This window comes from Plectropomus leopardus, chromosome 19, assembly GCF_008729295.1.
Source record: "Plectropomus leopardus isolate mb chromosome 19, YSFRI_Pleo_2.0, whole genome shotgun sequence".
Classification (NCBI taxonomy): domain Eukaryota; kingdom Metazoa; phylum Chordata; class Actinopteri; order Perciformes; family Serranidae; genus Plectropomus; species Plectropomus leopardus.
In genome coordinates, this window is record NC_056481.1 from 14,497,718 (window position 1) to 14,522,348 (window position 24,631).

A 24,631-nucleotide genomic window follows, 5' to 3' on the forward strand; every position below is an offset into this window, starting at 1 on the left:
TATTTCTTCTTACTTATCTCTTTAACCCCTTCAATCTTGTCATCTGACCTTCTGACCCAGACTTCTGTGATAACAGCAGTAGGTCAGTGAAAGCAGTGAAATAGTAGCTGGAACAGGAGTATGTGATTGTGTTTGTCAAAAAAAAGAAAAAGGGTTTTCAGCATAGAAATTGATATTAGAGCAGACATTGAACCGTTTGTTGTGGTCATTTGACTTACTTTAGAGATTGCTGTTAGTTGTTATGGTGATAACGTACCTCATTTGGGTCGTAAAATGATTCACACTCACTAGTCTATGAATTTCGGCCTATTATACACAATATAGGCCTTGTATAGCACCAAAATGAGACAAAACGTACAGATAAATTTCCTCCTTCCTTCTCTCCATATGATATGCCTCCCTCGTTGTTGCCACTCTACATGTATCTTGCGTTTGGAACTGAAGGAACTGTGCTGTCCTCCTGCTTTGTCTCCACACTTTCGCTCTCTCTCTTTTCGTCTGTGTGCGATCTTCATATTCAGTGGCCATCATACCATGTGCCCTGTTCCTCTCTCTTGTTTCAGATGTATGAGTCCCACAGGTAACACCACATTTTCTTTACAGCCTCTTACTCAAGCAGTTTCCTAAACGGTTTTCACAGATGCAGAAAAAAAACAGAAAATTTAACTCTTTTCGAAAACTTCAATAATGCACGCAAGTTTCAGAGTCTGTGTTTCAACGTGATTGACACAACATGAGGTCATTTTTAAACTTGCAAAAAAAAAACATGGACTTGATGTGCAGAGGCCTCAAGCTAGTGTTTTCTTTTTGTCTGTCTGTTGTTGACGCTCATCATGTAGCCTTGGCCTGTAATCACATTCATAATTATCAACATCTGTGTGTTCTCGTGTGTTACTGAGCCAAAGATTGTAATCGTCTCATACACAATTAGAAATAGTTCTAACCAATTGAATATGAACACCTCAGTAAGTTCTTGCTGCAAGTTGGTTTGGACGGAAGTTAGTCCACTATAACGGTCACAGTTTCATGCAGTTGCAATGATACACAAAAAAAGGCACTGCTCTCACCATGCTGCTATGTTGTTTTGAATGACAATATCCATTTTATTTTCATTCTATTTCTATGGTTTTCACTGTTAACATGGAAACTGCAAAGGAGCTAAAGTTGGAAAATGTTGGTTTGGTCAGAGAGTTACATGCCGTAATCAAGCACCATTGACTTCACATCACATAGTTCTTAGAGTTAAATTGTCTTTTCCAGATATTATAAATATTATGGCTGGTAGTAAAAAAAAGCGGTGTCTCTCTTTCTCCCTCTCTACATCAGTCTTCCAGTCTCCTCTCCGACAGCGCCCTCGCCGTCAGCAAGACCAGAGACGCCTCCCCCCCTCCCTCTCCTCCCTGCCAGCTTGCCTCGCTGCAGCGCCAAGACTCTGGGCCTCGGGGCATCAAGGGAATCCTAAAGAAAAGCCGCTCCACTAGTGTGGAGTCGGACCACAGCGAGGGCTCGACGCCAGATTGTGCACCAGTCCGACAGAGCAGCGTCACCCTCAGTCACCCTGAGAGCGAGGAGGAGATGGAGGAGATAGAAGAAGAGGTCAACGGGGAAAATGACAGAGAGGATGAGTCACTGACTGATGATATAACAGACGGAGGGAGCTTCAGCATTGACAGACATCAGAGGGAGGGAGGCAGCAGCAGCAGCAGCAGCAGAGGGAGCTTTGAGGAGATGAGGAGCCCCTCGCCTGACGAGAGCCTGGAGAAAACGTCCTCCGTTTCAGAGGATGTCGAGGAGCTGGAGAGCAGTTTGGACGGAAGCCAGGGCTCCACAATCAAACAGAGGTCATCAGACAGACACAAACACAGCATACATTGTTAAGGCCTAGATGTGCATTTTTGTGTCTATGCAATGAAATTTAAGAAATATGAAATGGAATTCATTTTCAGTTAAGGCTTTTTAAACAAGAGCATCTAACAATAGAGTATGCCACAAGTTTTCAAATATTCAGTTGTCAAAACAAATATCATTACAAACCTGTGACCAAGTAATATGCAATAAGAGAAGCCAGGCAGTACAACTTTTAGATAACTATAATACACCGACTATTTAACCCCCCCAGATGATTAGATTGTATTAGTTACTCACCCCTTGTGACATTGAATAAGTGAAGAAAACTGCTTAAAATGGAGAAAATTCTTGATGAACTGAAGTCATAGGAGTTCGTGTCTAACAAGAGTAATCAAAACATCAGTATATTAACTCTCACTCAACGTGTGCAGTGTAGCCTCGCTTGCACAGTCTTATGTTCAGTACTTTCTAAACAGACAGCCCCCTCTGGCAGGGAATTGAACTGAGGGTGAAACTTTTCTATTTTCTCTTCAAAGTCAAACTGCATTGACAAAAATCAGTCATTGTGCCTCGCTGAACACTGGAGCTTTTAGTTTACTCCATCAATTAGTTTGTTTTTGTTGTGTGACTGTGGTGTGTAAAAAGGTTAGTTCAGATTAAGCAAAGATACACAATAACACTACCGATCATGGCAGTGGGAAACCAGCAGCTCCTGTGTAAAATGACTGTTTTTGTGAGTGTGGCCTGGCTTTGAAGAGAGCACAGATAAGTTTCAGGTCAGTTCCTCGTCAGAAAGAGTTGTTCGTTCAGGAGGCACTGAGCGTACGACTGGATAAATGACACTTGGATTATATCGCATGAGTTGTTTTTTTATTTTAGGATTCATCCTGCACCAGAAGCATGTGAAAAAAACAAAGTTTTCTACACAAATTCAGTGTGACACGGGGTGAGTAATTGATAAACAAATGCTTATATAGGGGGTGAAGTATGACTTTCAGTCCATTCAAAATGCATAGCAAAGGAAGGTTAGACAGGGTAATTTAATAAGGAAAGCACTAATGAGTCTTTTGCCTTTTTCAGACTTGCAGAGTTCACTAGTGAAGATGAGAAGAAGGACAGAGTGAAAAAACCCAAACCATCTGAGCAGATCCAGACATCACTGGCTGAGCGCTTTGGTCAGCTCCAAGATGCTGAAAATGCCTGGAAGAAAAAGGTACATTTTTACTCATCGAGCTTTTTCTTTGTGTTGTGGAGTTTAATCGTCTCTTTAGCAGGTTTACAAGACTGGACTTGGAATGGATTGCTTATAGTGGTGTGGGTACACAAGCAGTAACAAGCAAATACTGCTCCATGTTGAGGCTTACCTTCTACTCTCTGTGCTGGAAAGAAAGATTTGGCTGTGGACACATTTCTTCCTCTGCTGAATCAGCTTATATTCCCCGGGTTACTGCCAAAAGGGTGTGAGTTTAGGAGGGCTTGAGGGGGGGGGCGCAGCAGATTTGGGAGTGGTGACGCCAAAGCCCTGGGATCCAGGGCTTAGCTGGCCTCCCAAAGAGAAAGAGAGACACGCCTTTTCCCGTTGTGAAAGTAAAATCCTACACCGTGACCAAACACCTGCAAACCTTCCAAGCTAATGCCTGCTTCCTTTGGCTGATTTTTGCACTCTCCTCTCTTCTCCTGTCCTAAAAAAATCCCCCCATAAGCCAGCTTTTGTGTTCTTTGTAGACCTTCATGTCTCACAAACATCCAGGTCAAACAGTTTAACACAGGTCAGTGTTTAATGTTTAACACATGTTAAGATAACTGACATTTTTGAAGTGGTAATAGAAGTGCTGCAGGTTTCTACAAGCTCTCCTATTCAAACAAGACCACCCTTGCTGAGCTGAAAAACAACACTGCACTCCATGATAACCTTTCCATGGACAGTGCGAGTTAAGACTGGTGCTACAGCAATGGAAAAACCGTATGAGCACCACATTTATATCCCCAAAACAGTCAATTGGACGCAAATATTGAAGTGATGTCATGTTTATTTATTCGGAGCATCTCTTGGCTCGACGTCTGTCCAGGTCAATGATCCTCTTGGAAGGATTTCTGGTTTGGGGCACATCCTTCATTGAAGAATGAGCTAAGAATAAATCCACTCTTAGTCTGGAAAAAAGCCACTTAATAAGTAAGTACAGACAGCCAAAAGTTTGAACAAATCCCCGCTCAAATAAATACTGAAAACTGATGTCATTTTGTATTTGTGTGGTCTGTCATCATTAGGATAAGTAAACAAAGAGCCCATAAAAATTAATGGCACTGAAACTGCATCACTCACTCAACACTCACATGAATGAGGGCCAAACTAGTGTCCAAAATGTCTGCAGATTTGTTCCTTTAATTCTATCTGAGGTTATTGCCTGTGAATTGGTCTGGAACCTGCTGCGCTCTGTGGCTGCTACCGTAGAGCTACATGCAGCTAATACATGGTTTGGCTAAATTACTGGCATTGATGCCATGTCTGCATTAGCTATGGGGCATTTCCCTCTTTATAACTGTCCTTGTTACATTTCCGTTTCTCTCTTGAGGAAAGACCATCGGTTTTCATGTTTGGGCATGTCATTTTATCTCATGCGCTGCCAATCCGGAGCAGATGTTGTTGTTCTTTGGTTGATATGTGGGAGACGAGGGAATGTAACACGCACGGTGCGCACTGTGGTCATCTTCAACCAGCTCCAGATGTTTCCTGTCAGGCCTGCTAAGCTGTTCTGTGCTCTAAGGCTGTGTTGTAAAGTGAGCCCTTGTTGTAAATTTAACCTAAAGAGGATCTTGAGTAACGATTGTTAGTCATAGGTTACAATGACTGTTTGCAGCATATCATTAGTTGATGATGAATTGTACCTGGATGATTAAAGTAACAGAAAACACAAACTAAAAGAATATTTTGAATTCTGCTGTTTGCTTTAATTCCCAAAGGATTTTGTAAATGTTGGGTTTTGTACTCCAGTGATGACTCATTGAATAGTAGTCTGATTCAGTCCATTAAGACAAATGAGCAGTAGGAAATATTGTCCCTGATGTGTTGATTCCCAGAAAATGTATTAAAGATAATCCACTCAAGATGAGTGGATAATCTCCAACACATTGTGAGTGTGTTTTAAAAAGACTGCTGAAATAGGCAATTTAAAAGCACAAATTCATACACTGAAAGGAATCAAACTTTTAATGTTAAATCTGCCAACAGGGTGAAACATTTTCAAATGATTGGAATGAAACTGTTTCAGTGTGCTGAAGGATATGAGAAAAACATGCAAGATGTGACAACAATCAGTATCACGATAACAAATTTAATTGTGATAAACAGATATTATAGTGTACTCAGTTTTGCCTTTGTGGTCAGGATGTGTGGGATAAGTCACAGACAGTGCTTAACTTAATAGATCAAACTGTGTTTAATGTTGACTGTTTTCTGAGTGTTTCCTTATTTTCAGACTGGTTAACTAGTCTGTTTTCAAACTTCTGTTAGGAGGTCTTTTTCAGGGCTTTAGAAACAACAAATTGCTTCTTAGTTGTTTTTTTTTTTTTTAATTATGCCCCAAAGGGCATAAAAATTCTAGATGTGAAAGTGCAGTATTCTACATATAGTCTTTCAACTGATTAAAATAAATACCCAAGTGCAATATCGCAGTCTTTCGCATTGTGTTTTTCGCACAAGTTGACCCTGTGATGAAGATCACAGACAATATATTGTGCAGCTCTGTTTTTTAATACCCTGCATTTCTTTCAGCTTATAGTGCTTAGTTTTCTGCATGCGCTGTTATAAACAGTTTATTTCCCGTTTCCTTTCTCTCCCATCCTCCCAAACTTTCTGCCAGGCTTTAAATGACCCGTCTCTTCTTTGGTCTTCCGTGCTAAAACCTGCTCTCCCTAATGTTGCGCTGCTATGCTCTTTCTCCTTAATACTCCTCTGATAATTTCCCTTTCCTCTTCTCCTCTTCCTCCTATCCCTCCTCCCTTCTCTCCAGTTTCCTCTGTCCTCACCTGCAGACTCTACCCCTTTCTTTGACTTTCACATGCACCTGTCAACCTTTCCCAGCCCCTTCAGGTGAGTGTGTGTCTCTTTGCATGGACTTAATCGCTAAACGTTTTGTTTTGGCCCTCAATTCTCTACCTGTGCTCTGGACAACTTCTCACACACTCTCTCAGAATCACCACTGAGAAATCACAGCTGTCAACACACTTGCTGTTGGTACATGAATGTGGTTTTCGGGCCCTCACTTGGTAGATATCTGAGTCAGTGGTTTGGCTGAGGTGCTGCCTGCACCGTACAGTGAGGCAGGGCTGGGAAAAATGGTTTCCTGTGGGGGTTTGAGGCCCAGGCCCTTTCCTCTCCTCCTCCCTCTCTGGGGTCCTGTCAGGCCAAGGTATTTCCCCTCTCTGATTGACTCCAGAGATGGGCTGCTCGCTGGAGGGGCTGCTTCGGTCTGCATGTGTGTGAGAATTCCTCAGGACTGTGTGAGATGACAGATGTGATGGTTTGCATGTACAAGCATTATTGTACGAAGAGTGATTGTAATGTGATGCAGTGTAGAAGCAATTGGAAATGGTATTTCTGAGTAATAATAGTTTAAAGGTGCAAGAAAGAGGATTTTCTTAGTCCCTACCGTTTGTCTTATTCATGGAAAGATGTGCAGAAACAGCTCCGCAGAAGTATCCAGGAGTCCCACGGTCATAAAAAACCTGAAAAATTAATGGAACTACACAGTCGCATTTTCCAGGCCTGGAAAATACATGAAGCTAGTGGAAATCAGTGAAAATTATCAAAAAATCACAGTAATGGGTTGTGTGAAGAAAATTTAACAAATTCGGACATTTTTGTTGTTGTTGTTTGTTTGTTTTGTTATTTCCTTATGTCTTTCAAGAAAACATATTTGGGCCTTTTTTTTAATATAGTGGCTTTTTCTTTTTTTTTTATTTTTCGATTTAAGAAAACAGGATTGGAAGGCTGGTTTTCTTTGAAAGAAATTGCTAAAAGGACACCATTTATCATAGTCATAAACCTTAAAACCAGAAATTATTTTTGCATTTTCAAATTTCAGACAGTTCTTGAACACATCATGTGGGATGCTGGAATTATGTTTGAATAGAGTTTGATAAATGCCAAGCAAGTGAGGCAAGGAAAGAAAATATTAGGGGTACTTGAAAAGTCATGGAAAAGTTTTGAAACTTTGTCCATGAAAATGTGGCGGAGCCCTGCGTATCATATTCTGTCATGTTATGAGATCAGCAAGAGTTCACTTTGATGTTCAGCCCCAGTGTGTTGTCTCTGTGTGCATGCCAGTGTGATTTAATGTATTTCTTTGAACCTTTGTCCCATGTTGGGCTAATATTTGACCACTCCATGCAACATGTTTGACATTAAAGTACAAAAAAAAACTGTTTGCAGTGATTTAGAGAAAAGGATGTTTGTTATGGTTTGAGTGGAAGATTGTTTGAGGGGAAACTGGTGTTTTTCCATTTCGTTACCTCATGTCTGTTTGGATATTGTAGGATGTGTCACATTAATTCAGGACAAATAGTACATATTATTCCTCAGGCTTGTTATTTAAATGTGACTAGATTTTATTATATTGTATTGTAGTCTCCAGCTCCTTTCTTGCCAGACTATCAAAAAATGATTTGTTAAGCAGGGATGGAGACGGTTTCTCAGCGTCAGTTCAACAATAAATATGCTGTTAGACACAAAGACTGTTGTGAGGAATAAACTTTTGACCTTCCAGTCAGCCATAGCAATAAAGTGATAGCCAATGCGAATGCTGGTGCCAATAGAGATCCGAATAAAGATAGAAACAAAGTCTTCTTGTTTAACTCAGATCTGCACAACCGCTTTCATTAGAAAGGAAGAAATTGGGGGGGGGACCTTATGCTTAATGTTAGTATCACTATTTTGGGTTTCTACACATGCTTTCCTCAGTTGTCTATGCTGGAACACCTGTATTAACCCTATAACTGAAAGGCTCGATTTTGGCGCCTGTCTCTTTTAGCCCTCCTCCCAAAAAAGCTCTGTCTACTCTGATTGGTCAACATTTTACCATCATTGCAGCTGGGGAATGACTTTAACGAAGTATAGCAGCGCTTTAAAATGACTAGTAAAAACTTCTAAACACAGCCAGACATGTCTCTACAGGAATATGATCTGAACAAAATCAGCAACCAAGATTCCATGTTTCCCTGATGTTAGCATGTAGCCGTGTGATTGAACACTTGCAGTAGCGTGCCTGGACCAGATGACTATATAAAGAAATCTGTCACTAGCTGACGTCAGCTTGTCTCAGAAGTTTAACAAAAACATTGGCAACAAAGTATTCGGAACGATCTGAGGGCTGAGGTTTTTCCTCACTTGGATTGTTTTTACACAAGTTTACCTCATTATTTACAACTTTGGTTTAATATGATCAGACATTGTAGCAATATATAAACCCATATGACAGAAAATAAGGAAAAGCACTATGGGTCCCCTTTAAACGACGACAAATGGTGAGAAATCCCAAGAAGACATTTTTCCCAAAACATTCAGCCTTTGCAATTATATCGACATCAATTTCATGTCAAAAATTAGAGCATAGACTGCCAATTTTGCTTTTCTAACACCACATTGACATCAGTGCGGCTGAAGTTCACCACTATAACCAAACATCTTTTGAGCTTTGAAGCCGCTGACATCTGTGAATGTTTAAGTCGACCCTTCGCAGCTTACAGTAAAGACGGTGCTGTAAATTTCAGTATGACAGTCAGCAGATCACACAGATCATCGTTCATCCACAAAGAAAATTCCTTTCTGACTGAAACGAGCTGTTTGGTTTTTCGCTAATCTCAATCATTTGTTTGTCATTTATTTCCATCTCTTGTTGCACAGACTTGCATGCTCATATGAATCCATACAGACAGGAATACATTCAGCAATATACAGTATACACACAAATATGCTCACACCAACCATGTGGAGTTTCTTCTGTTAGCCATAACTGTTCTGTACATTTACTTGCCTTATGATCTGCTTAGAATTTATTTTCTGTGTGTTTCTCTTGTGCAGACATGGTGCAGAGATGTGGAAATAGGTTTGGGTTTGCAAGACGCTGCTGTGTGTAGAAAGGAAGTCAACTCATGGTACATTACACGCAGTGAATTGCTCATTATTAGCGAAGGAGTAAGGGGTGGCAGCCAGTAAAAACCCAGGCAGGGCTATAAAACGCTTCAAATATTTAGGAGTGGAATATCATTAATTACTTTTAAACAGCTCCTGGGGTCCAGTGGGACCAGGGGGGCCAGTAAACTTCTGCTAATTCATTTTTAATGGTGGCATTCAGGTGCAAAAATGGCAGCAGGAGTAAATCACGCAAGGAAAGCTCTAATGAATAGTGGCTGATGGATTGACATGGTATTGGTTTCGGTGTTTTATTGTCAGAAATCAACATTCTTCATGTTTTTTTACGTTTGTAAGTAGACTTTTTTGGGAGAAGAAAAACTCAAAAACTATGAGAAAATAATGGGATCCTTCATATTTCCTCCTTAAATCAATTTCTATCTCTGAGGTAGCTTCATTATCTTCCTACATACCTTTTAACACAAAGTCTAAAGTTGTATTTAAATACATTTTCCAACAGAAGTCCAATGTAGATGTCGCGCCCAAGATGTCGCTGACGGAGAGGATGAAGATCCTTAAAGACAAGGAGGAGCAGTGGAAGAGCAAAGGCAAAGGAGCAGCCAACGACTCGGTCCAGTTCACTGTGGCTGGACGCATGGCCAAGAGAGGTGAGACTGCAGTGTGTTTATACACTGTGGCTTGACACGAGCTGAGCGTGCTTATTATTCTGCTGTATGAGGCCCAGTAAAACTTGCAAACTCTGTGCTGCTGTATGACTTCTGCATTTCTTCACTGTTTTTCAGGTCCAACAAATTGCTTTACTATAGTCTCTTTTTTTTCATTTTAAGCAAAAAAAAAGTTGACACAAAGTTCAATTAAAAACAAATAACTTACTGGTATGATTCTGTGAAAATGGACAACCAATCTTTGCAGTCCTTATAAAAGCATTGATCCTCCATACACAGGCATTCAGCCTACAGTGTACAATCCACACAAAGAACATTAGAGAGGGCAGGACTGTTGGAACTTTTTATGTATTTTTTTAGTTTCTCTAATGTAAGGATTTGTTGCTTTGCTTTCTGATACTTGATAGTGAGACGAGAGAATATACGCTATTTTAAAAAAAAAAAAAAAAAACATTTTCTGACATTTGACAGTGAATCGAGAAAATAACTGACAGCTATGTGTGTCATTTGCAACCCTAATTTTCCCCATGTCTTTGTCTAGGTCTTGTGACAGACACCGGAAGGGAAGAGTCACCTCTTATTGCCCTCAAGAAGTCTCATGCCACGCCTGTTAAGCCGCATGAAGGTAGTAGACATTCCCCTTCAACTTACAGTCAGTGTGTGAGTCATTCAGGTAATCAATGAAGTGATTAACCTGATAACATCTGTTAGATGTTGTGAACACTTAAAGGGGAACACCACCTAAATGCAGAATGCCAGTATGTTATTTCCATGACCTCAGAAGGTTTAATCAATATTTGAACATGAGCTACTTTCTCTCAAAGCCAGAAACCAGAGAAGTAAGTCTCAAATTTGTGAGTATTAAGTCTGGAGCTGCTCCATAGCCAGTGAGCTGGAGCCTGATTTTATGGACCCACAGAAAGTTTTTTTTTTTTCCTTTTTTATTCCCAAATGAGCTTTATTCAAAGCGTTTTCAGATGTGAAACAAAAACGGTCCCATATAACTCAGATCATTCCCCTGTGTGCTCTCAGTGTCGTCTATAACATTTTTCACCATACACTGTCTATGGAGCAGAGCCAGACTTTATCATTGATGACATCAAAAGTTTGAATTTTAGCACTTGGGGAAAAGTTGTTCATATTTACTGAATTTTTTGGACTGTCTTAGATCATAAGAATGACATGTATGATATTTGAATATCTTGATAATTTGAACTGGACTCTTTCGGCTAGGTGTGTCTTTAGAATTAGCCCATATGATTTTATTTAAATCTTTGTAGAAATTTAAGAGCATTTTCATAACTTTTTAAAACAATGGTAATGCCAAATATTATTATTTTATCATAAGTTTGATGGTAAAAATTCACGAAAGGATTGTGCGGCTTTGTAACTCCTAAACCTGCACAATTAAGACAAAGACATCGTTAAACTCTCAGAGCACCCACAGGGGGTGAAATATATCCGTAACTGTTTTGCCAAGCAAATGGTATCCCGATGCTCCTGTGCTATTTGCAAGTATTTAAATGAGGTAATATGCATACATTTGGTGAAAAATTGTCCCTTTCTAGGCAAATGAGCCTCACTGCAAAAACATTACAATTCACAGAGATCAGTTCTGATATCCACACGCACTTACAGTGAAATGATTAGTGTCTGTAGAGAGTTGGAGAACTGAAGCACATTTAAATGGGGTGTCGCGCCCAAACACTCTCCAGAGATCATAGCATACCTCTTTACTTCGTCTGTCACGGCCTGTACCTCTCAATCTGAAAATTTTAATCATTGTCCTGCCTACTGTGTTCTTACCAACAAAGATAACATTTACACTTTGCAACATAAATAATTGAAGTTAGACACAAAAACAGCCAAATTGAACTCAGCTGCAAAACTTAATGGACATGTTTTTGCTGTTTTATCTCTTGTGAGTGGAACCTTGAGACAGGACACATAGTGGTTGCATGTTATGGCCAATTCATGGTGCTATTTGCAGCCAAAATTCATTCTTTGTAAATTTGCCCGTGGGTGAAGTAAGCAACAATTAATAAGTCCTTGTTTGTTTTTGTTGAACAGGAATCTCCAGTAGAAGTGATGTGAAGGTGGAAGGAGACAAACGGCTCGACAAGCTGGAGTCTTTCCTCGACAAGCTCCACAATAAAGGTACAACCCCCTCTTTTTTTGTCTTCTTCCACATAAGATGATAATCAATGATACAAAGTGTCATTAAGGATCTGTTGCACACATTTGTTTAATTTAAATCTTAACCCTTTTTGCTGCCACATAGTCATAGTGTATATCAAACATTACACATAAGCATTTTAAAGATGAACATGCACAAAACTATTTTTTTGCATATCTCAATCACCTTACCATGACCCTGTCCTCGACCTGTTCACTGAAAGCATCATTAGCGTTAGAAAAGTTCTGTGTAGCACTTCTTGCTCCACCTTAATTGTTTCTTGTCACTGCTGTCGGGTCAGGCGTGAGCAAAAGCAAGACGTCCACCGTGGAGGTGACAGCAGAGACGGAGAAAGAGGTGATGACCCTGGATGACGATGAGACGTTCGGTAACTTCTACAGATCTGTCTCACCATCGACGCTCCAGGACTCCAGTGTGGTTGTGACAGAGGAGGACCTCAGCCAGATCCAAGCCAATACACCAAAGTTAGTTTATAAAAACCATAACAGTAATGAATAACATCATTATTATGTCATATGATTCTCTATTTTTTTTTAACATCAGCATTGTCAGATTCCTTGGTTGCTTGAATTAAAAATGACATGTCTGTTTTACATATGTGTGTGTATTCAGGCTCACATCAGCTGTAGCAGAACACAAGCGAGCAGTACGACCAGCCAGAAGGAACCAGGGCTCCAGGAACCCTCTGCGGGCTCTGGCCTCCCGCAACGACATCCGCCAGGTCTACACCGAACAGAGGCTTAACGTAGCCTCACTGGAGACCAAGAGGATCCAAGTGGAGAGGAGTAAGACTGCTCAGGCTTACTGTTCACATCTTAGCGAGGCTTAAGAGTCTTAAGAGCTTTCAAGCGCCACCAAAAGTTTAATCCATGACCAAAATTTGCTGTATAACCATTTTACCAAGTCATGTTGTGTTGTTCCTGATGGACTTACAAGGTTCCACTGGCCTTTAGTGGTTTCTGTACGTTGCAGTGTGTTGAAAGTGTGACAATAACATAAAGATAGAAACAATAGCGAAGGAATGAGGTACTTGAATATGATTGCATAGTGGCCAAAGTAATATAAAATTTAAAAAAAATGTTGTTTCCATTATTTCCCATCAACCTACACAGGAACTATCAACACGCACTTCAGTAATCTACTGTAAATACGTGTATATGTGTATGTTATTTATTTATTTATTGTGTCATGCACATACAAATGGCCACATTGACTTTTCGTAAGCGGTAAATGAATGGGACTGCACCTGATTTTCTGGCCATTTAAAGTGCTTTTACACAACATGTCCCATTCATTTACTCACGCAAACATTCACACACTGGTGGCTGATGACTGTACAAGGTGCCACCTACTACTCAGCTTAAACATTCACACACACTCATACAGTTCAGTATCTTGCCTACATCAATATGTGGATAGGAGAAGCCGTGGACCGAAATTGCCGATCCTCGGAAGAGTGGATGAGTGGCACTACACGATGTTCAGACCGTATCAGCGATTCTGGGGTTGTCTACACACAGCTCTCAACATGGAGGCTGGCTAAGCCAACAGCTAGTGTTGCTTACAGTGCTAACAACAGCAACAGTGCTTACAGAGCTAACGGTGTTGACCTTGAGGGTAACCCAGAGGGTTGATGTTGTGCTTTTGCAACAATCCTGTGAAAATATCAGTGGTAACTGCAGTATGAGTGCAGAGCAGAGTTGCAGCAGTTTGCTAGCCACTGAGACCCACACAAACAGGGACTCACATGCACTAACATGCATGCATGCACGGCTGGACTTCAAGATGCTAGTGCTCCACTTTATCTTTACATATAGTTGCTTGCTGCTATATTAATGTTCGAAATGCTGTATATAGCTCCTCTAATGCACCAAAACTACTGTTGCAATGGTGAAACATTTGTCAGACATATGATTCATTGCAAACAAAAACCTTTTTTCTCTCCTCCCACGCTCCAAATTTAAAACCTGCCACAAAACAGGTTCTCTTCCTTCAAAGCAGCTCAAGTTATTCATTTTCAGTAAACACACTGCATGAAAGCAAACATCACAGCTGAATGCCAATTAGCTGTACTCGAGGGCTGAGGGTGCGAGCAGCTGTTCTTGTTAGCTAACTAATATTTATATTCTGTATTTTCAGTCTTCAGTTTAGTCTGCTGCTTGAGTATTTCCTATATTCAGTTCCTCTCTATAAATATTCCTCACAGACTAATCTGACCCCAGTGGCCTTTTACAGGTTACGTGATAAAAAAGAGGAAGTGGGTACTACAGCTGTGTGTAGACTGTCTAATGTAGCTCACATGAAAGAAGAAATTTGAAAACATGTCCTGTTTCGTATGTATTATTCTGGTCCTGGCTTCTGTTATACTTCTGTTATGTTCCCTCAGAGCACTTTGTAACTCTGTTGTTAAAGGTAAAGAAGAAGGGTGATTTCAATTGTTTGATTCAACTTTGTTTATTCCCAATTGTCCTTTTCTTTCCTTTAAAGTGGCAAAACACTCCAGAACAAACCTGGCTGACGTGGCCTTGGCGGGTCTCGCCAGTAAGGAGAACTTCCGCAAGGTCAACCTGCGCAGTGTGAAATCCACCGATGTTGTGACCAACAACAGTACGCTGCCTTTCAACAAGCTCATGCTCATTCGCATCAAAGGTAAGCAACACAAGAGACTGAACTGTTTGTTTTCTATAAATATGCATTGAATGGAGGTGTGATCTATGTTGATCTATCACCTATAACCATTTATAATGAAGAGCACTTGACATAACACTTAAAACTACGGAACATGAGAAACTCTCGAGTGTGTTTTTTGTGCTGTTTTTTAAGTGTTAATTGAATAAACCACAAAATAATATTAAATTACAGATGTATATCAGTGATTCATTTTTCAGATTCTGGAAGTAATAGCTGCTTCCTTATTATCTGTAGGTCGCAGGCACGTCCAGGTGCGCCTGGTGGAGCCCACAGCCCACTCTCTAAACAGTGGCGACTGTTTCCTCCTCATCACACCAAAGCACTGTTTTATGTGGAGCGGAGAGTTCGCCAACGTCATCGAAAAAGCCAAGGTAGAGAACCTCACATACACAATGAAGATTAGAGTGTTGTGACATGTGTATACGGCATGATAAACTGTCCTTGTATGCTTTGTGTGACCAGGCGGCAGAAATGGCAGCGTTCGTTCAGGCCAAGAGGGATCTTGGGTGTAAGGCCTCCCAGGTGACGGTGCTGGAGGAGGGGATCAACACCGAGAGCAGATGGGCCAAAGAGTTCTGGAGCCTGCTGGGAGGACACACCAAATACAGAGGTTCAAACTCACACACACAAAGTCTCTGTTGCTCTTTAAATAACACCAACACTGAAATAAACTTTCCACCACAGTTCACTTATGACTGAGGGTGTTTTGATCTGCTTCTTCTTCCTGATCTACTTTGTTTTTATTCACATCATCTCAAGCAGTTTCTATTGAGCTCAAGCACAAACAGAGGTTAATGCAGCACATATTTAATTATTATCAGGGTATTTTTAATAAAGTTGGTGACAACCACAGCCCTTAGTTCATAACATATTTTAAAATATAGTATGATGCTTTTTAAATTACTAAGATTTGTTGTTTTCCTTAAGACTATCTCAGCATTTGAAGGATGTTATGTCTGACCACTCACCGCCCAACACATACGCCTACTCTACTCTTTTATCTGTGTGTGAAGGTTATACTTATTTAAAACTAAACTTAAAATTAAAACTAGGTGTGAAGAAAACATCTTAGATACTTGAAATTGAATTTAAAAAAATGGCATGAAAAAAAACCAAAAACCTAACTAAAATAAGATTTAAATATAAAGGAAACGTCTTTAGTTTCAGTCTGTCAATATGGTTAAGTTTGTCAACAAAACAGGCGTGAGGAAGTATTGGTGCATATGTTTATTAAGACTGGGGTGTGATACCTGTTCTGAACGTCTTAAATCTTGCCACTGACAAATACCATCCATATTATAGTTAGAAACTAAAACCAATACTGAAACTAATAAAAGCTAAATCAAAACTAAAGAGTTACAACAAACTGAAACAAGCAAACACACTCTTGAAACTAAACTGTACTGAAATCAAAAGAGAAATAAAAATATAAACTACCGAAAAAAACAAAACTATAGTAACAGATATGTCTGTGTGTTATAGGAGCCGGGGAGCCAGAGGAGGATGAGCTGTATGAGAGCGGGGTGTTAGACTCTAACGGGGTGTACAGACTGCAGGGAGACAAACTGGTGCCTCATGAAGATGCCTGGGCCTCCATCCCGAGTGTCTCCTTGCTCGACTCTAAAGAGGTAACACCAGCACCACAGTAATGACCTCATATGTCTGGGAAGTTTTGACGAGTGTGGAAAACTATTTTGATCTTTCTAACACCTGGAAAACTGTGGGACCTCCATAAAAAGTGTGAAAATGGATGGTGTAAAAGTTAAAGATGTTCTTAAAGCATGTATAATTGTCCAGACATTCAAATACACATTGTTTTTATGCTTGCTGTTATAACTGCAATCCATCTTCTCTCACCATTCTCCCTGCTGCCAACACCCACACCAGGTCTTAGTGTTTGATTTTGGAGGCGAGGTGTACGTGTGGCATGGGAAAGACGTGCCCTTAGGTGACAGAAAAGTCGCTGTGAAACTGGGCAAACAGCTTTACAGCAGCAGCTACGACTACAGCAACTGCAGAGTGAACCCTTTAGATGCCTCCTGCACTAATACAGAAGTGCCTCAGTGAGTAACACCTTAACCCTACCAACTTTTCTAGCAGCTGTCACAACTGTGAAAGTATTTTTTGGTACTGATAGATGCAGGTTTATCTAATGTAAAAAATGCATGAATGTAGAGCAAAGTTTGTCAGATTATTGGTTGTGTTATTGTAGCCCCTAGTGGCTTCATGCTGACAGTACAGCTGTACAGGTGTTTTATAGGTTATTTCCCCGTGTGTTTGATTTCCAGGAAGGGGGAGGGTCGCCCGAGCTGGACTCTGTTTGGCCGACTGTCGGAGCACAATGAGACGTCTCTGTTCAAAGAGAAGTTCTTGGACTGGGCCGAGAGGAAGAAAGAGGAAGCAGCTCAAACAGAGGAAGTCAAGGTAGATGAGATTAGATCAAGGATGTTTACATTTTTAATTTAACAGTGAATCTGTGTTCTTGCAGGGTGTCTGCTGGTCCTTAAAAAGCCTTAAAATGTCTTAAATGTATTTTTATTAACATTAGGCCTTAAAGAGGATTTTCCTTAAAAGCGTGTGTAAACTCATACAGAAGTATTATTTCTGAATGATCACTTCTGACCCACTAGAAATGCCTGGCAGTGTATTTCTCTGCAGAGATTCAGCCCCCTGCCTGTATTTTCTTATTTTCTTCTTATTTTCTGTGTTTGGGACATTTATGGGCATGTACTCTCACGGTGCTCAGATGAGATTGAGGTTTATAAAAGGTAGCAACCAGGAGCAAGACTGTAAACAGTAGGTATTCAAGAGAAACGGAGACCAAAAAAAACCCTGCAAATACAATGAAGCAAAGCACCAAACAAGAGTAAATGTGGAGTTTGCTTTTACTTTTATTGTCACTGGCAGTCCTGCATTGTATACCTTAAAAATTGATTCAATAGTCTTAAATTTTACTTTGTGAGGTCTTAATTGCCACAAACATTTGATCTATTTTCCTTTATTCATCTCAAATTTATTTTTTAAAACTAAAACTCCACTGTGTGAAAGTCCACATTTCTGATGCTACAAATCTTTACACCTACCACTGAACCAAACCTGGTCTTTTTACTTTATTCTTGCACTTACCAGTTGGTAAAATGTAGATTTACCTCACTCACTCTGATAACCATAATCTTACATTCAACCTACCTCTGTAGTGGTTCACGTATGACAAATAAAAAATAAAAAAAAGTTTAAAATTTGGTTTAAAATACCTGGAAAAGGTCTTAAAAAATAGTAAATGTAAGTGTGTGACACCTGTAGACACCCCGTCCTGTAATATGTGAGTCAGTGACAGCTTTCATCAATCTGTTTTGATTGTTTGCTCAATTTTAGTGCATATTCACTTTGTGTTAGTTCTTGACTGGATAGATCTTACTTTCTTGTTGCTTGTTGACCTGTAGATATCTCAGCCATACAGTTCATAAATATCCTGACTAAAGTAACAACCTTAAAACTGACTAACAACATCCTGCATCTGCTCAGAGTCCAGTCCACGCCATCGAACGCCCCTCGTTTGACTTGGAACTGCAGCCATGTGACGCCAAAGCCCTGCTGGACAACGAGCCAGAGCCAGTGAAGACACTTTTGGAGGGGGTGAACGTCCAGCGGGGACATGGCATTGTGAGGGCAGATGATGGAAGACAGGCAGAGCTGGCTACGATAGCTGTAGAGGCCTGGCACATCAAGGAGCACGGCGAGGAGGAACTGCCTGAAGAGAGTCTGGGTCAATTGCACGAGTGCGACGCCTACGTCATCCGTTGGAAGTACTCTATCACCACACTGGGTGAGTCTTGTGTTTTTCTCAGAGGTGGCTTTGATGAATGAATGTGTGAATATGAAGATGAAGTGCTTAAGAACTTGGAGAAGATCAGCGGCATTACCATCTGCCTGATTTCACTTGTTAGCCGTAATGGAGCGGAGCTAGAATACAGCATCTGTGCTCAGAGCAAAGAGGCAAATTTAAGTGTTGTTACTGAGGTTTGAAAGAAGAGACTTTAGTGTTTCATTTTAAGGTTACAACTGTCCAGAAGTGGAAGCAGAAGTCTAGATTTTATCCACTTGGTTTACTGTGGTTCTGCTCTGTCCTGTTGTGTCAGTGGGGAAGCGATTGAAACCCGGGGAGCTGAGTGCCGGCGCTCCTGGAAGAGAGAGGACTGCTTGTTTTTTCTGGCAAGGCAGCCGCTCCAGTGTCAGTGAGAAAGGAACGTCAGCTCTGATGACAGTGGAGCTGGGCAGCCACAGGGGGTCACAAGTGAGTATTAGGGCTTTTTTTTCACTGCCATTTTTGGCAGTGCCAAGTCACACTACTACCTGTTGATTGACGTGTCCATCCCCACTTGAAATCCCCAAGATGGACCATCTCTCAAGTCAGGCCAAAACGCGCCCAAATGCCTCCAACTGGAGAGCAGTGACGTCAGATGGGCTTCGTCATTATTAATTAGTGACCATTCAACAACATGTTTAAATACTGGGTTCATAAAGAACCTGGGAAATTCATTGAATTTGCAGTTGCAAGGCCTGCAGAAGTTTTGGAAAACAATAAACCCAGAAAGTTTGCATCACAAATACCTGTATGATGCTGTTTATATACTGGATGGTAATAATGTTCAGTCACGTCACGTGACGTCATTGTTGTTCTCTGTGTGGGTAACATCAGACTCCAACCTGAGCAGAACGTTGTCAGTTCAATAATGTCCCGCCTTACTTGGACGAGTCAAAGACGTAGCTTAACTAAGAACAGCTTTTTTAGGTCATGATTTCCATGACAGACAGATATTTGCCAGATCTGCATGAGGTAAATGCAAGCACTTTTATATACATATACTGGCTCCCTATTTTAAGAAACTGAGTGCTAAATTTTGACATGGATTTTTATACTTCTTTTTTCATTTATTAGGAGAAGTTTCAGAGAATGTAAATGTTCCACAGTGACATGGAAAGTTACTGAAATTGATTGGTAAAAATATGTATAAACTCTGTAGATAGCCTCTACTTCTATTGCCAGACATAGTAGATACTTCTTCAGCTTTAACTGCGTCCCAAAAAAAGCAAAGAAAAAAAGAGAATGGTCTTTGTTTGTGGATGAAACAGGAGCCCTGCTCGCTGTTTGGAGCAAAAACATGCAAGATGACTTTGCTAGAGCAGCAAGAAATGTCTTCCGAGACATTGCGAGAAACCTGAAGGACATGAGCTTCTGGCGTACATGCCGAGAGAAAATTCAAAAACAAAACAAACAAACAAAAAAATTAAAAACTCTTTCAACAGTAAAAGAAAGTTTTTATGATTGAAAACTGACGAAGAACAGTGGTGGGAGAAAAATGCTTTTTTAATGATTTAGCCACTACAATAAAGGCTTTTTAACATAATTCCTCCATCTTTTTCACATTTTGGAGTGCCTGGATTTCCTTCAAGTTTTTGATCTACGCTTGATTATAGTCCACAGAGCAATTAATCATCTCTCTCTTTAAGTTAAAGAAGGTTGTTAACCACAATAACACCTGGGGGGTGCATTGTAAAAATATTTTGTTGTTTCAGAAGCACCTCATCAGTTAATGACACTTTTCAATCAGGTAGACCTGTCATATGAAGAAAAAAAGAAAATCCCTGCCTCACCAGGCTGATGCAAACTGAATCAAGCCAAACCAGCACATGTGCATGGAAAGGGGCTTTATGAGTTCATCACAGCAAACCCGTCAATAAAATTCCTGATTAAAAACCCACAATTATGTAGTATTTCTTCTATACATCTATTCATTTATTAACTGAATATTAACATATGAGTGTGTTCAAGTAGGAGTTAATCAAAGTGTGCGTTGCGTGTGTCATCTGTTTGTGTCTGGTTTGTTCAGGTGTTGGTGACTCAGGGAAAAGAGCCTCCATGTTTCCTGCAGCTGTTTCAGGGAGGTTTGATCATTCACAAGGGCAGCAGAGAAGACAGTGGCAACAAAACAGGTGAAAAATGTGTTACTGCAGATTAATTTAGAGGCTGCATCAACCTCAATGTGATTAAATAATGAGTAGGGACTTCAACGCTCATTCTGGCATTACCCCTCTAACCATGTCCGTTTCACCTCTTCAGATGGCTGGAGGTTGTTCTGCGTCCGTGGTGAGGCAGAGGTGGAGGCCTCGCTGGTAGAAGTAGTTTGCCAGCGTGCCAGTCTGCGCTCTCGTGCCAGCCTGGTGCTTCTTAACGCTCAGAAAGGCGTTCTCTACTTGTGGCATGGCTGTAAAGCACATGCCAGTGCCAGGCAGGTGGCCAAAAGAGCTGCGGACAAACTAACCCAGAGGTAAGGAGTATGCAGATGAAAAAATAGATGTTTAGTGAATGGATATACTGTATATGTGGGTTGACATTTTTTCTGTGTGTGTGTCCTTAAGGAATCCCTCAGAGTTAGGTCTGAGCAGCACCAGCAGCGTAAAAGTCGAAGAGGTGGAGGAAGGAGCTGAACCTGCAGAGCTCACAAAGGCTCTGGGCCTGCAGGACAAGAAGGCATACGACTGTATGCTGCAAGGTGCGCCCCCATATTTACATACTTAAAGGAACCTATTAAGTTATTTCCAGGTTCATACTTGTATTTTGGGTTTCTAATAGAAAAGATTTATATGCTTTATAGTAAAAAAAGATACCTTATAATCTTCATACTAGCAGTGCTGGAACACTTGCATTCACCCCCCTGTCTGGAAAAACTCCATATAGCACCTGTCCCTTTAAGCTAACCTTAAAGCTGCTCTGATTGGTGTTTCTGGATCCTCTGTATAAATGAACGACTGTTACAGAGTCTAGAAGCACTTTCTGTCGCGAAAGATCAATAAAAGCCTCAAAAAATCTTCCCGTGCCTGCAGAAATATGATCTGATACGGGTAGAGATTAGCTACATCGGCAGCCAAGATTAAGATAAGATAAGATACTTTATCGTCTGTTTTCAAGGAAATTTGTCTTGCATCCTCAAGTTCTCAACAATCAACAGAACAGCATAAAAACAAAAGACAAGTAACATCTGTAAAGTCGCTCTCCAGCAGTCATCACAAAGACTATACAGTGAGTGACCATATGCCCCTCCGACAAACATTGTTATGTGAGAGAAAACCAGAGAAACCCCTATCCAGTCATAAGAAATCCCTATCCAGTGACATTTTTCCCTGACATTAACATGTAGCTAGGAGGTTGACATCGGCTTGTCATTAAAGTAAAAAAACTGTTGGACCAAAACAGTCTGAAAGGTTTTTGCCCACCGGGATTTCTCTGACATACGTTTACCTCGTTATTTGAAACTTTGGTCACGTTTAATATAAACATTGTAATATCATATGTATGGCAGAAAATAAAGAAAACATAACTAGTCCCTTTAAAACCAATTAAAAATCTATCTAATAATCAGCAAGAATTAAAGAGAAAGAGTTTTTGGTGTGTGTGTGTTTTCTCAGATCCAGGGAAGTACAACTACACGCCCCGGCTGTTCCGGCTGAGTGCCAGCTCCGGGGTGTTCGAAGGGGAGGAGCGGCTGTATCCAGCCAGGGTGATGGAGGGAGTGATGGCGATGCCCTTTCTGCAGGAGAACCTTTACTCTGCACATCAGCCAGGTACCACACACACCTGTAGCAACGTTACATTTCAGTCAGTCAGTTGTCTGATGCTTTCTATGAAACCAAAAATTCCCTCTAGAATACATGTAAAACTACTTCTGATATTTTATACTAGAATAAGATAAAACAGCCTGTTGGAATCTCGTATCGAAATTCATTTGTAATATGTTTGGCCCTTGAGTGACAAAGAAGTCATTACCAACAACTCTGTTTACTTAAAAAAAGCATCTTTTTGTGTGGTTAGCTGTCAGTCATTATGCTGTAAAAAAAAACATGTTTTGAAGCCCTTCCCTGTGAGTCATTCATCAAAACATTGTGTACATTTTAGAGATTTGTCATGAAAAATACAGCATTTGTTCTGCTTTTCTTTTTAGAGTCACCATTAGTCTGACTGTGAGATATTTTCTGAAAAGAGAGTCTCATCTAGGGCGCACACAGAGCAAACACAACACAAAAATTACAAAAACATTAATTTCTCTGCTTGGACCTTGGACTGATGAAAACCAAACATTAAGGTGCTGGTGTTAAAAAGACTCTTTCACAGGCTTCTCTGTTGATGTTTTACTGTTACTGTAACATTAACTGGAACCTATTATACCCCCTGGGGCTAATGGATATTCATGTTAGTGCTCTGCTGTGTTCTTCAGCCCTGTTCCTGCTGGATAACCGGATGGAGGTGTACCTGTGGCAGGGCTGGCAGCCTGAAGACACGCAGTGTACCGGCTCTGCAAAGATTCGCTGGAACAACGAGAGGAAGTGTGCCCTGGAGACAGTACTGCAGTACTGCAAAGGTCAGAGTTCACGGACGACCCAATTTGATTGATTCTACTGTATTGATCAGGACATTTTTAGTAGCCAAACACATAACTACATATACTTCTGCTTTTGTTTTTACTTTTTATCCCAAGTTTTATTGTATCTAAGGTATCAGACAGTATAACAATATTTCACACCTTATGCAGCCCATCAAGCTCTTTCAAAAAGCTAGCAAGCAAACTAATAAAAACAAACCAATAACAAAAACAAAGGACAACAAGCAACAACAGTGCTTACATAAAAAAACAAAACAAACCAACAACAAACAAATAGATACATACAAATTTAAATGAAGAAAGAAAATACTGAAAACTGTAGCAAATGAATGTATGTGCACGTGTATAACGCGTTTTATCAAAGTAAAGCATTTTAATGTGGTGATTATACCATCTGTTGTCTTAAGGCAGGGGTCAGAGACATTTTTGGCCAAAAAACCCAAAACAAATCTGTATAGAGCCGCAAAACATGTTCACATATAAACATATATAAAACACATATACAATGAAGGTAACGCAACACATTTAGTCAAAATTAGCCTATCAATGTTATTAATGGGTCTATTTTTTTCTTACATTAACTTTGCAGCATTGGTGGTAAAAACAAATAACAGATCCATCCATGCACTATTAACTTCTCCATTTTCCTCTGAGACTTCTATCTTGGATTTGGAATCCATTTCTAGTCAAGCTTTTTTGATTCAAGACCGTCCACCACTTTTGAAATTTGGCAAAATTTAGCAGAAAAGGCACCAAGGCCACAGAAATATGATGCATATTTTAGTTAACGAAATGCTATTTTCATATTCTGTGTACAGGCTACATATTTTTGCAACTGAAAAATGCAAGAGTAATTTTAGGTCTCAAACGATGATAAAATTGAATGAAAATCTTTTAAAAAATAATCGCTATTCACTTCCATATCATTTTTTTGTCAGAGACAGAGGAGCCACTGGAGAGGGGCTAAAGAGCCGCATGTGGCTTCAGAGCCACAGCTTGTCCACCCCTGTCTTAAGGACATGGTTGCTAAAGAAGGATGACCATATTCAGATTTACTCATCTGCTGAGCCTATATTCATATCAGTTATTTTTTTAAGTTAGGGTTAGGGTTAGCTATTTTCAACATTGCATCAGTCCAGTCTTTAATGTGTGGTGCACTGCTGTCTCTCCATTTACCAAAAATTAACGTTTTGGTAACAACAAAAGTTACAGACAATCTTGACAGAAGCCCTGTTACACAGAGTACAGGGCCAGGCTGAAAATGCTTTTGTTTTGACACTATTAGTACTTTGAGCCGACATTACAGTAAATATCTGTCATCAGGACTGAATTCAAAAGCTTGTTTTGTATTTCTTTGACTTGTGATATTATTTACAGAGAAGAACCCTCGGCGCCCCCCTCTGGCATATCTGGTCCTAGCAGGCTGTGAGCCTCTCACCTTCACCAACATCTTTCCGTACTGGGAGAAGGACGCTAGTGTCGCTACAAAGGTGGGATACTTCTTTTTGTCATTGACTTCAGTTACATGCAGAAGATATTCCGTTTTTTTTTGTCATTATTTAAAAAAGACAGTATTTCGACTAAGCTGGCTAATGAAAAAGAATATTTCACTAATATTCCAGCAGCAGTGCATACTCCCATG

The 24,631-nt window shown here is 40.3% G+C and overlaps 1 protein-coding gene across 2 annotated transcripts in view; it reads left to right on the plus strand.

Moving 5' to 3' along the window:
• Positions 1 to 24,631, plus strand: part of svild (supervillin d) — a 60,744-nt gene that overhangs the window by 33,590 nt on the left and 2,523 nt on the right. For both annotated transcript variants that reach the window (XM_042507583.1, XM_042507584.1), the window contains exons 7-27: positions 1,327 to 1,841; positions 2,929 to 3,061; positions 9,498 to 9,645; positions 10,205 to 10,288; positions 11,734 to 11,820; positions 12,141 to 12,324; positions 12,473 to 12,645; positions 14,348 to 14,509; positions 14,786 to 14,922; positions 15,014 to 15,161; positions 16,034 to 16,179; positions 16,439 to 16,614; positions 16,840 to 16,975; positions 18,077 to 18,377; positions 18,691 to 18,845; positions 20,443 to 20,545; positions 20,673 to 20,880; positions 20,972 to 21,105; positions 22,019 to 22,174; positions 22,825 to 22,968; positions 24,367 to 24,479. In XM_042507583.1, coding sequence (XP_042363517.1) covers positions 1,327 to 1,841; positions 2,929 to 3,061; positions 9,498 to 9,645; positions 10,205 to 10,288; positions 11,734 to 11,820; positions 12,141 to 12,324; positions 12,473 to 12,645; positions 14,348 to 14,509; positions 14,786 to 14,922; positions 15,014 to 15,161; positions 16,034 to 16,179; positions 16,439 to 16,614; positions 16,840 to 16,975; positions 18,077 to 18,377; positions 18,691 to 18,845; positions 20,443 to 20,545; positions 20,673 to 20,880; positions 20,972 to 21,105; positions 22,019 to 22,174; positions 22,825 to 22,968; positions 24,367 to 24,479 — 3,543 coding nt within the window. The remainder of the gene's footprint in view (positions 1 to 1,326; positions 1,842 to 2,928; positions 3,062 to 9,497; positions 9,646 to 10,204; positions 10,289 to 11,733; positions 11,821 to 12,140; positions 12,325 to 12,472; positions 12,646 to 14,347; positions 14,510 to 14,785; positions 14,923 to 15,013; positions 15,162 to 16,033; positions 16,180 to 16,438; positions 16,615 to 16,839; positions 16,976 to 18,076; positions 18,378 to 18,690; positions 18,846 to 20,442; positions 20,546 to 20,672; positions 20,881 to 20,971; positions 21,106 to 22,018; positions 22,175 to 22,824; positions 22,969 to 24,366; positions 24,480 to 24,631) is intronic.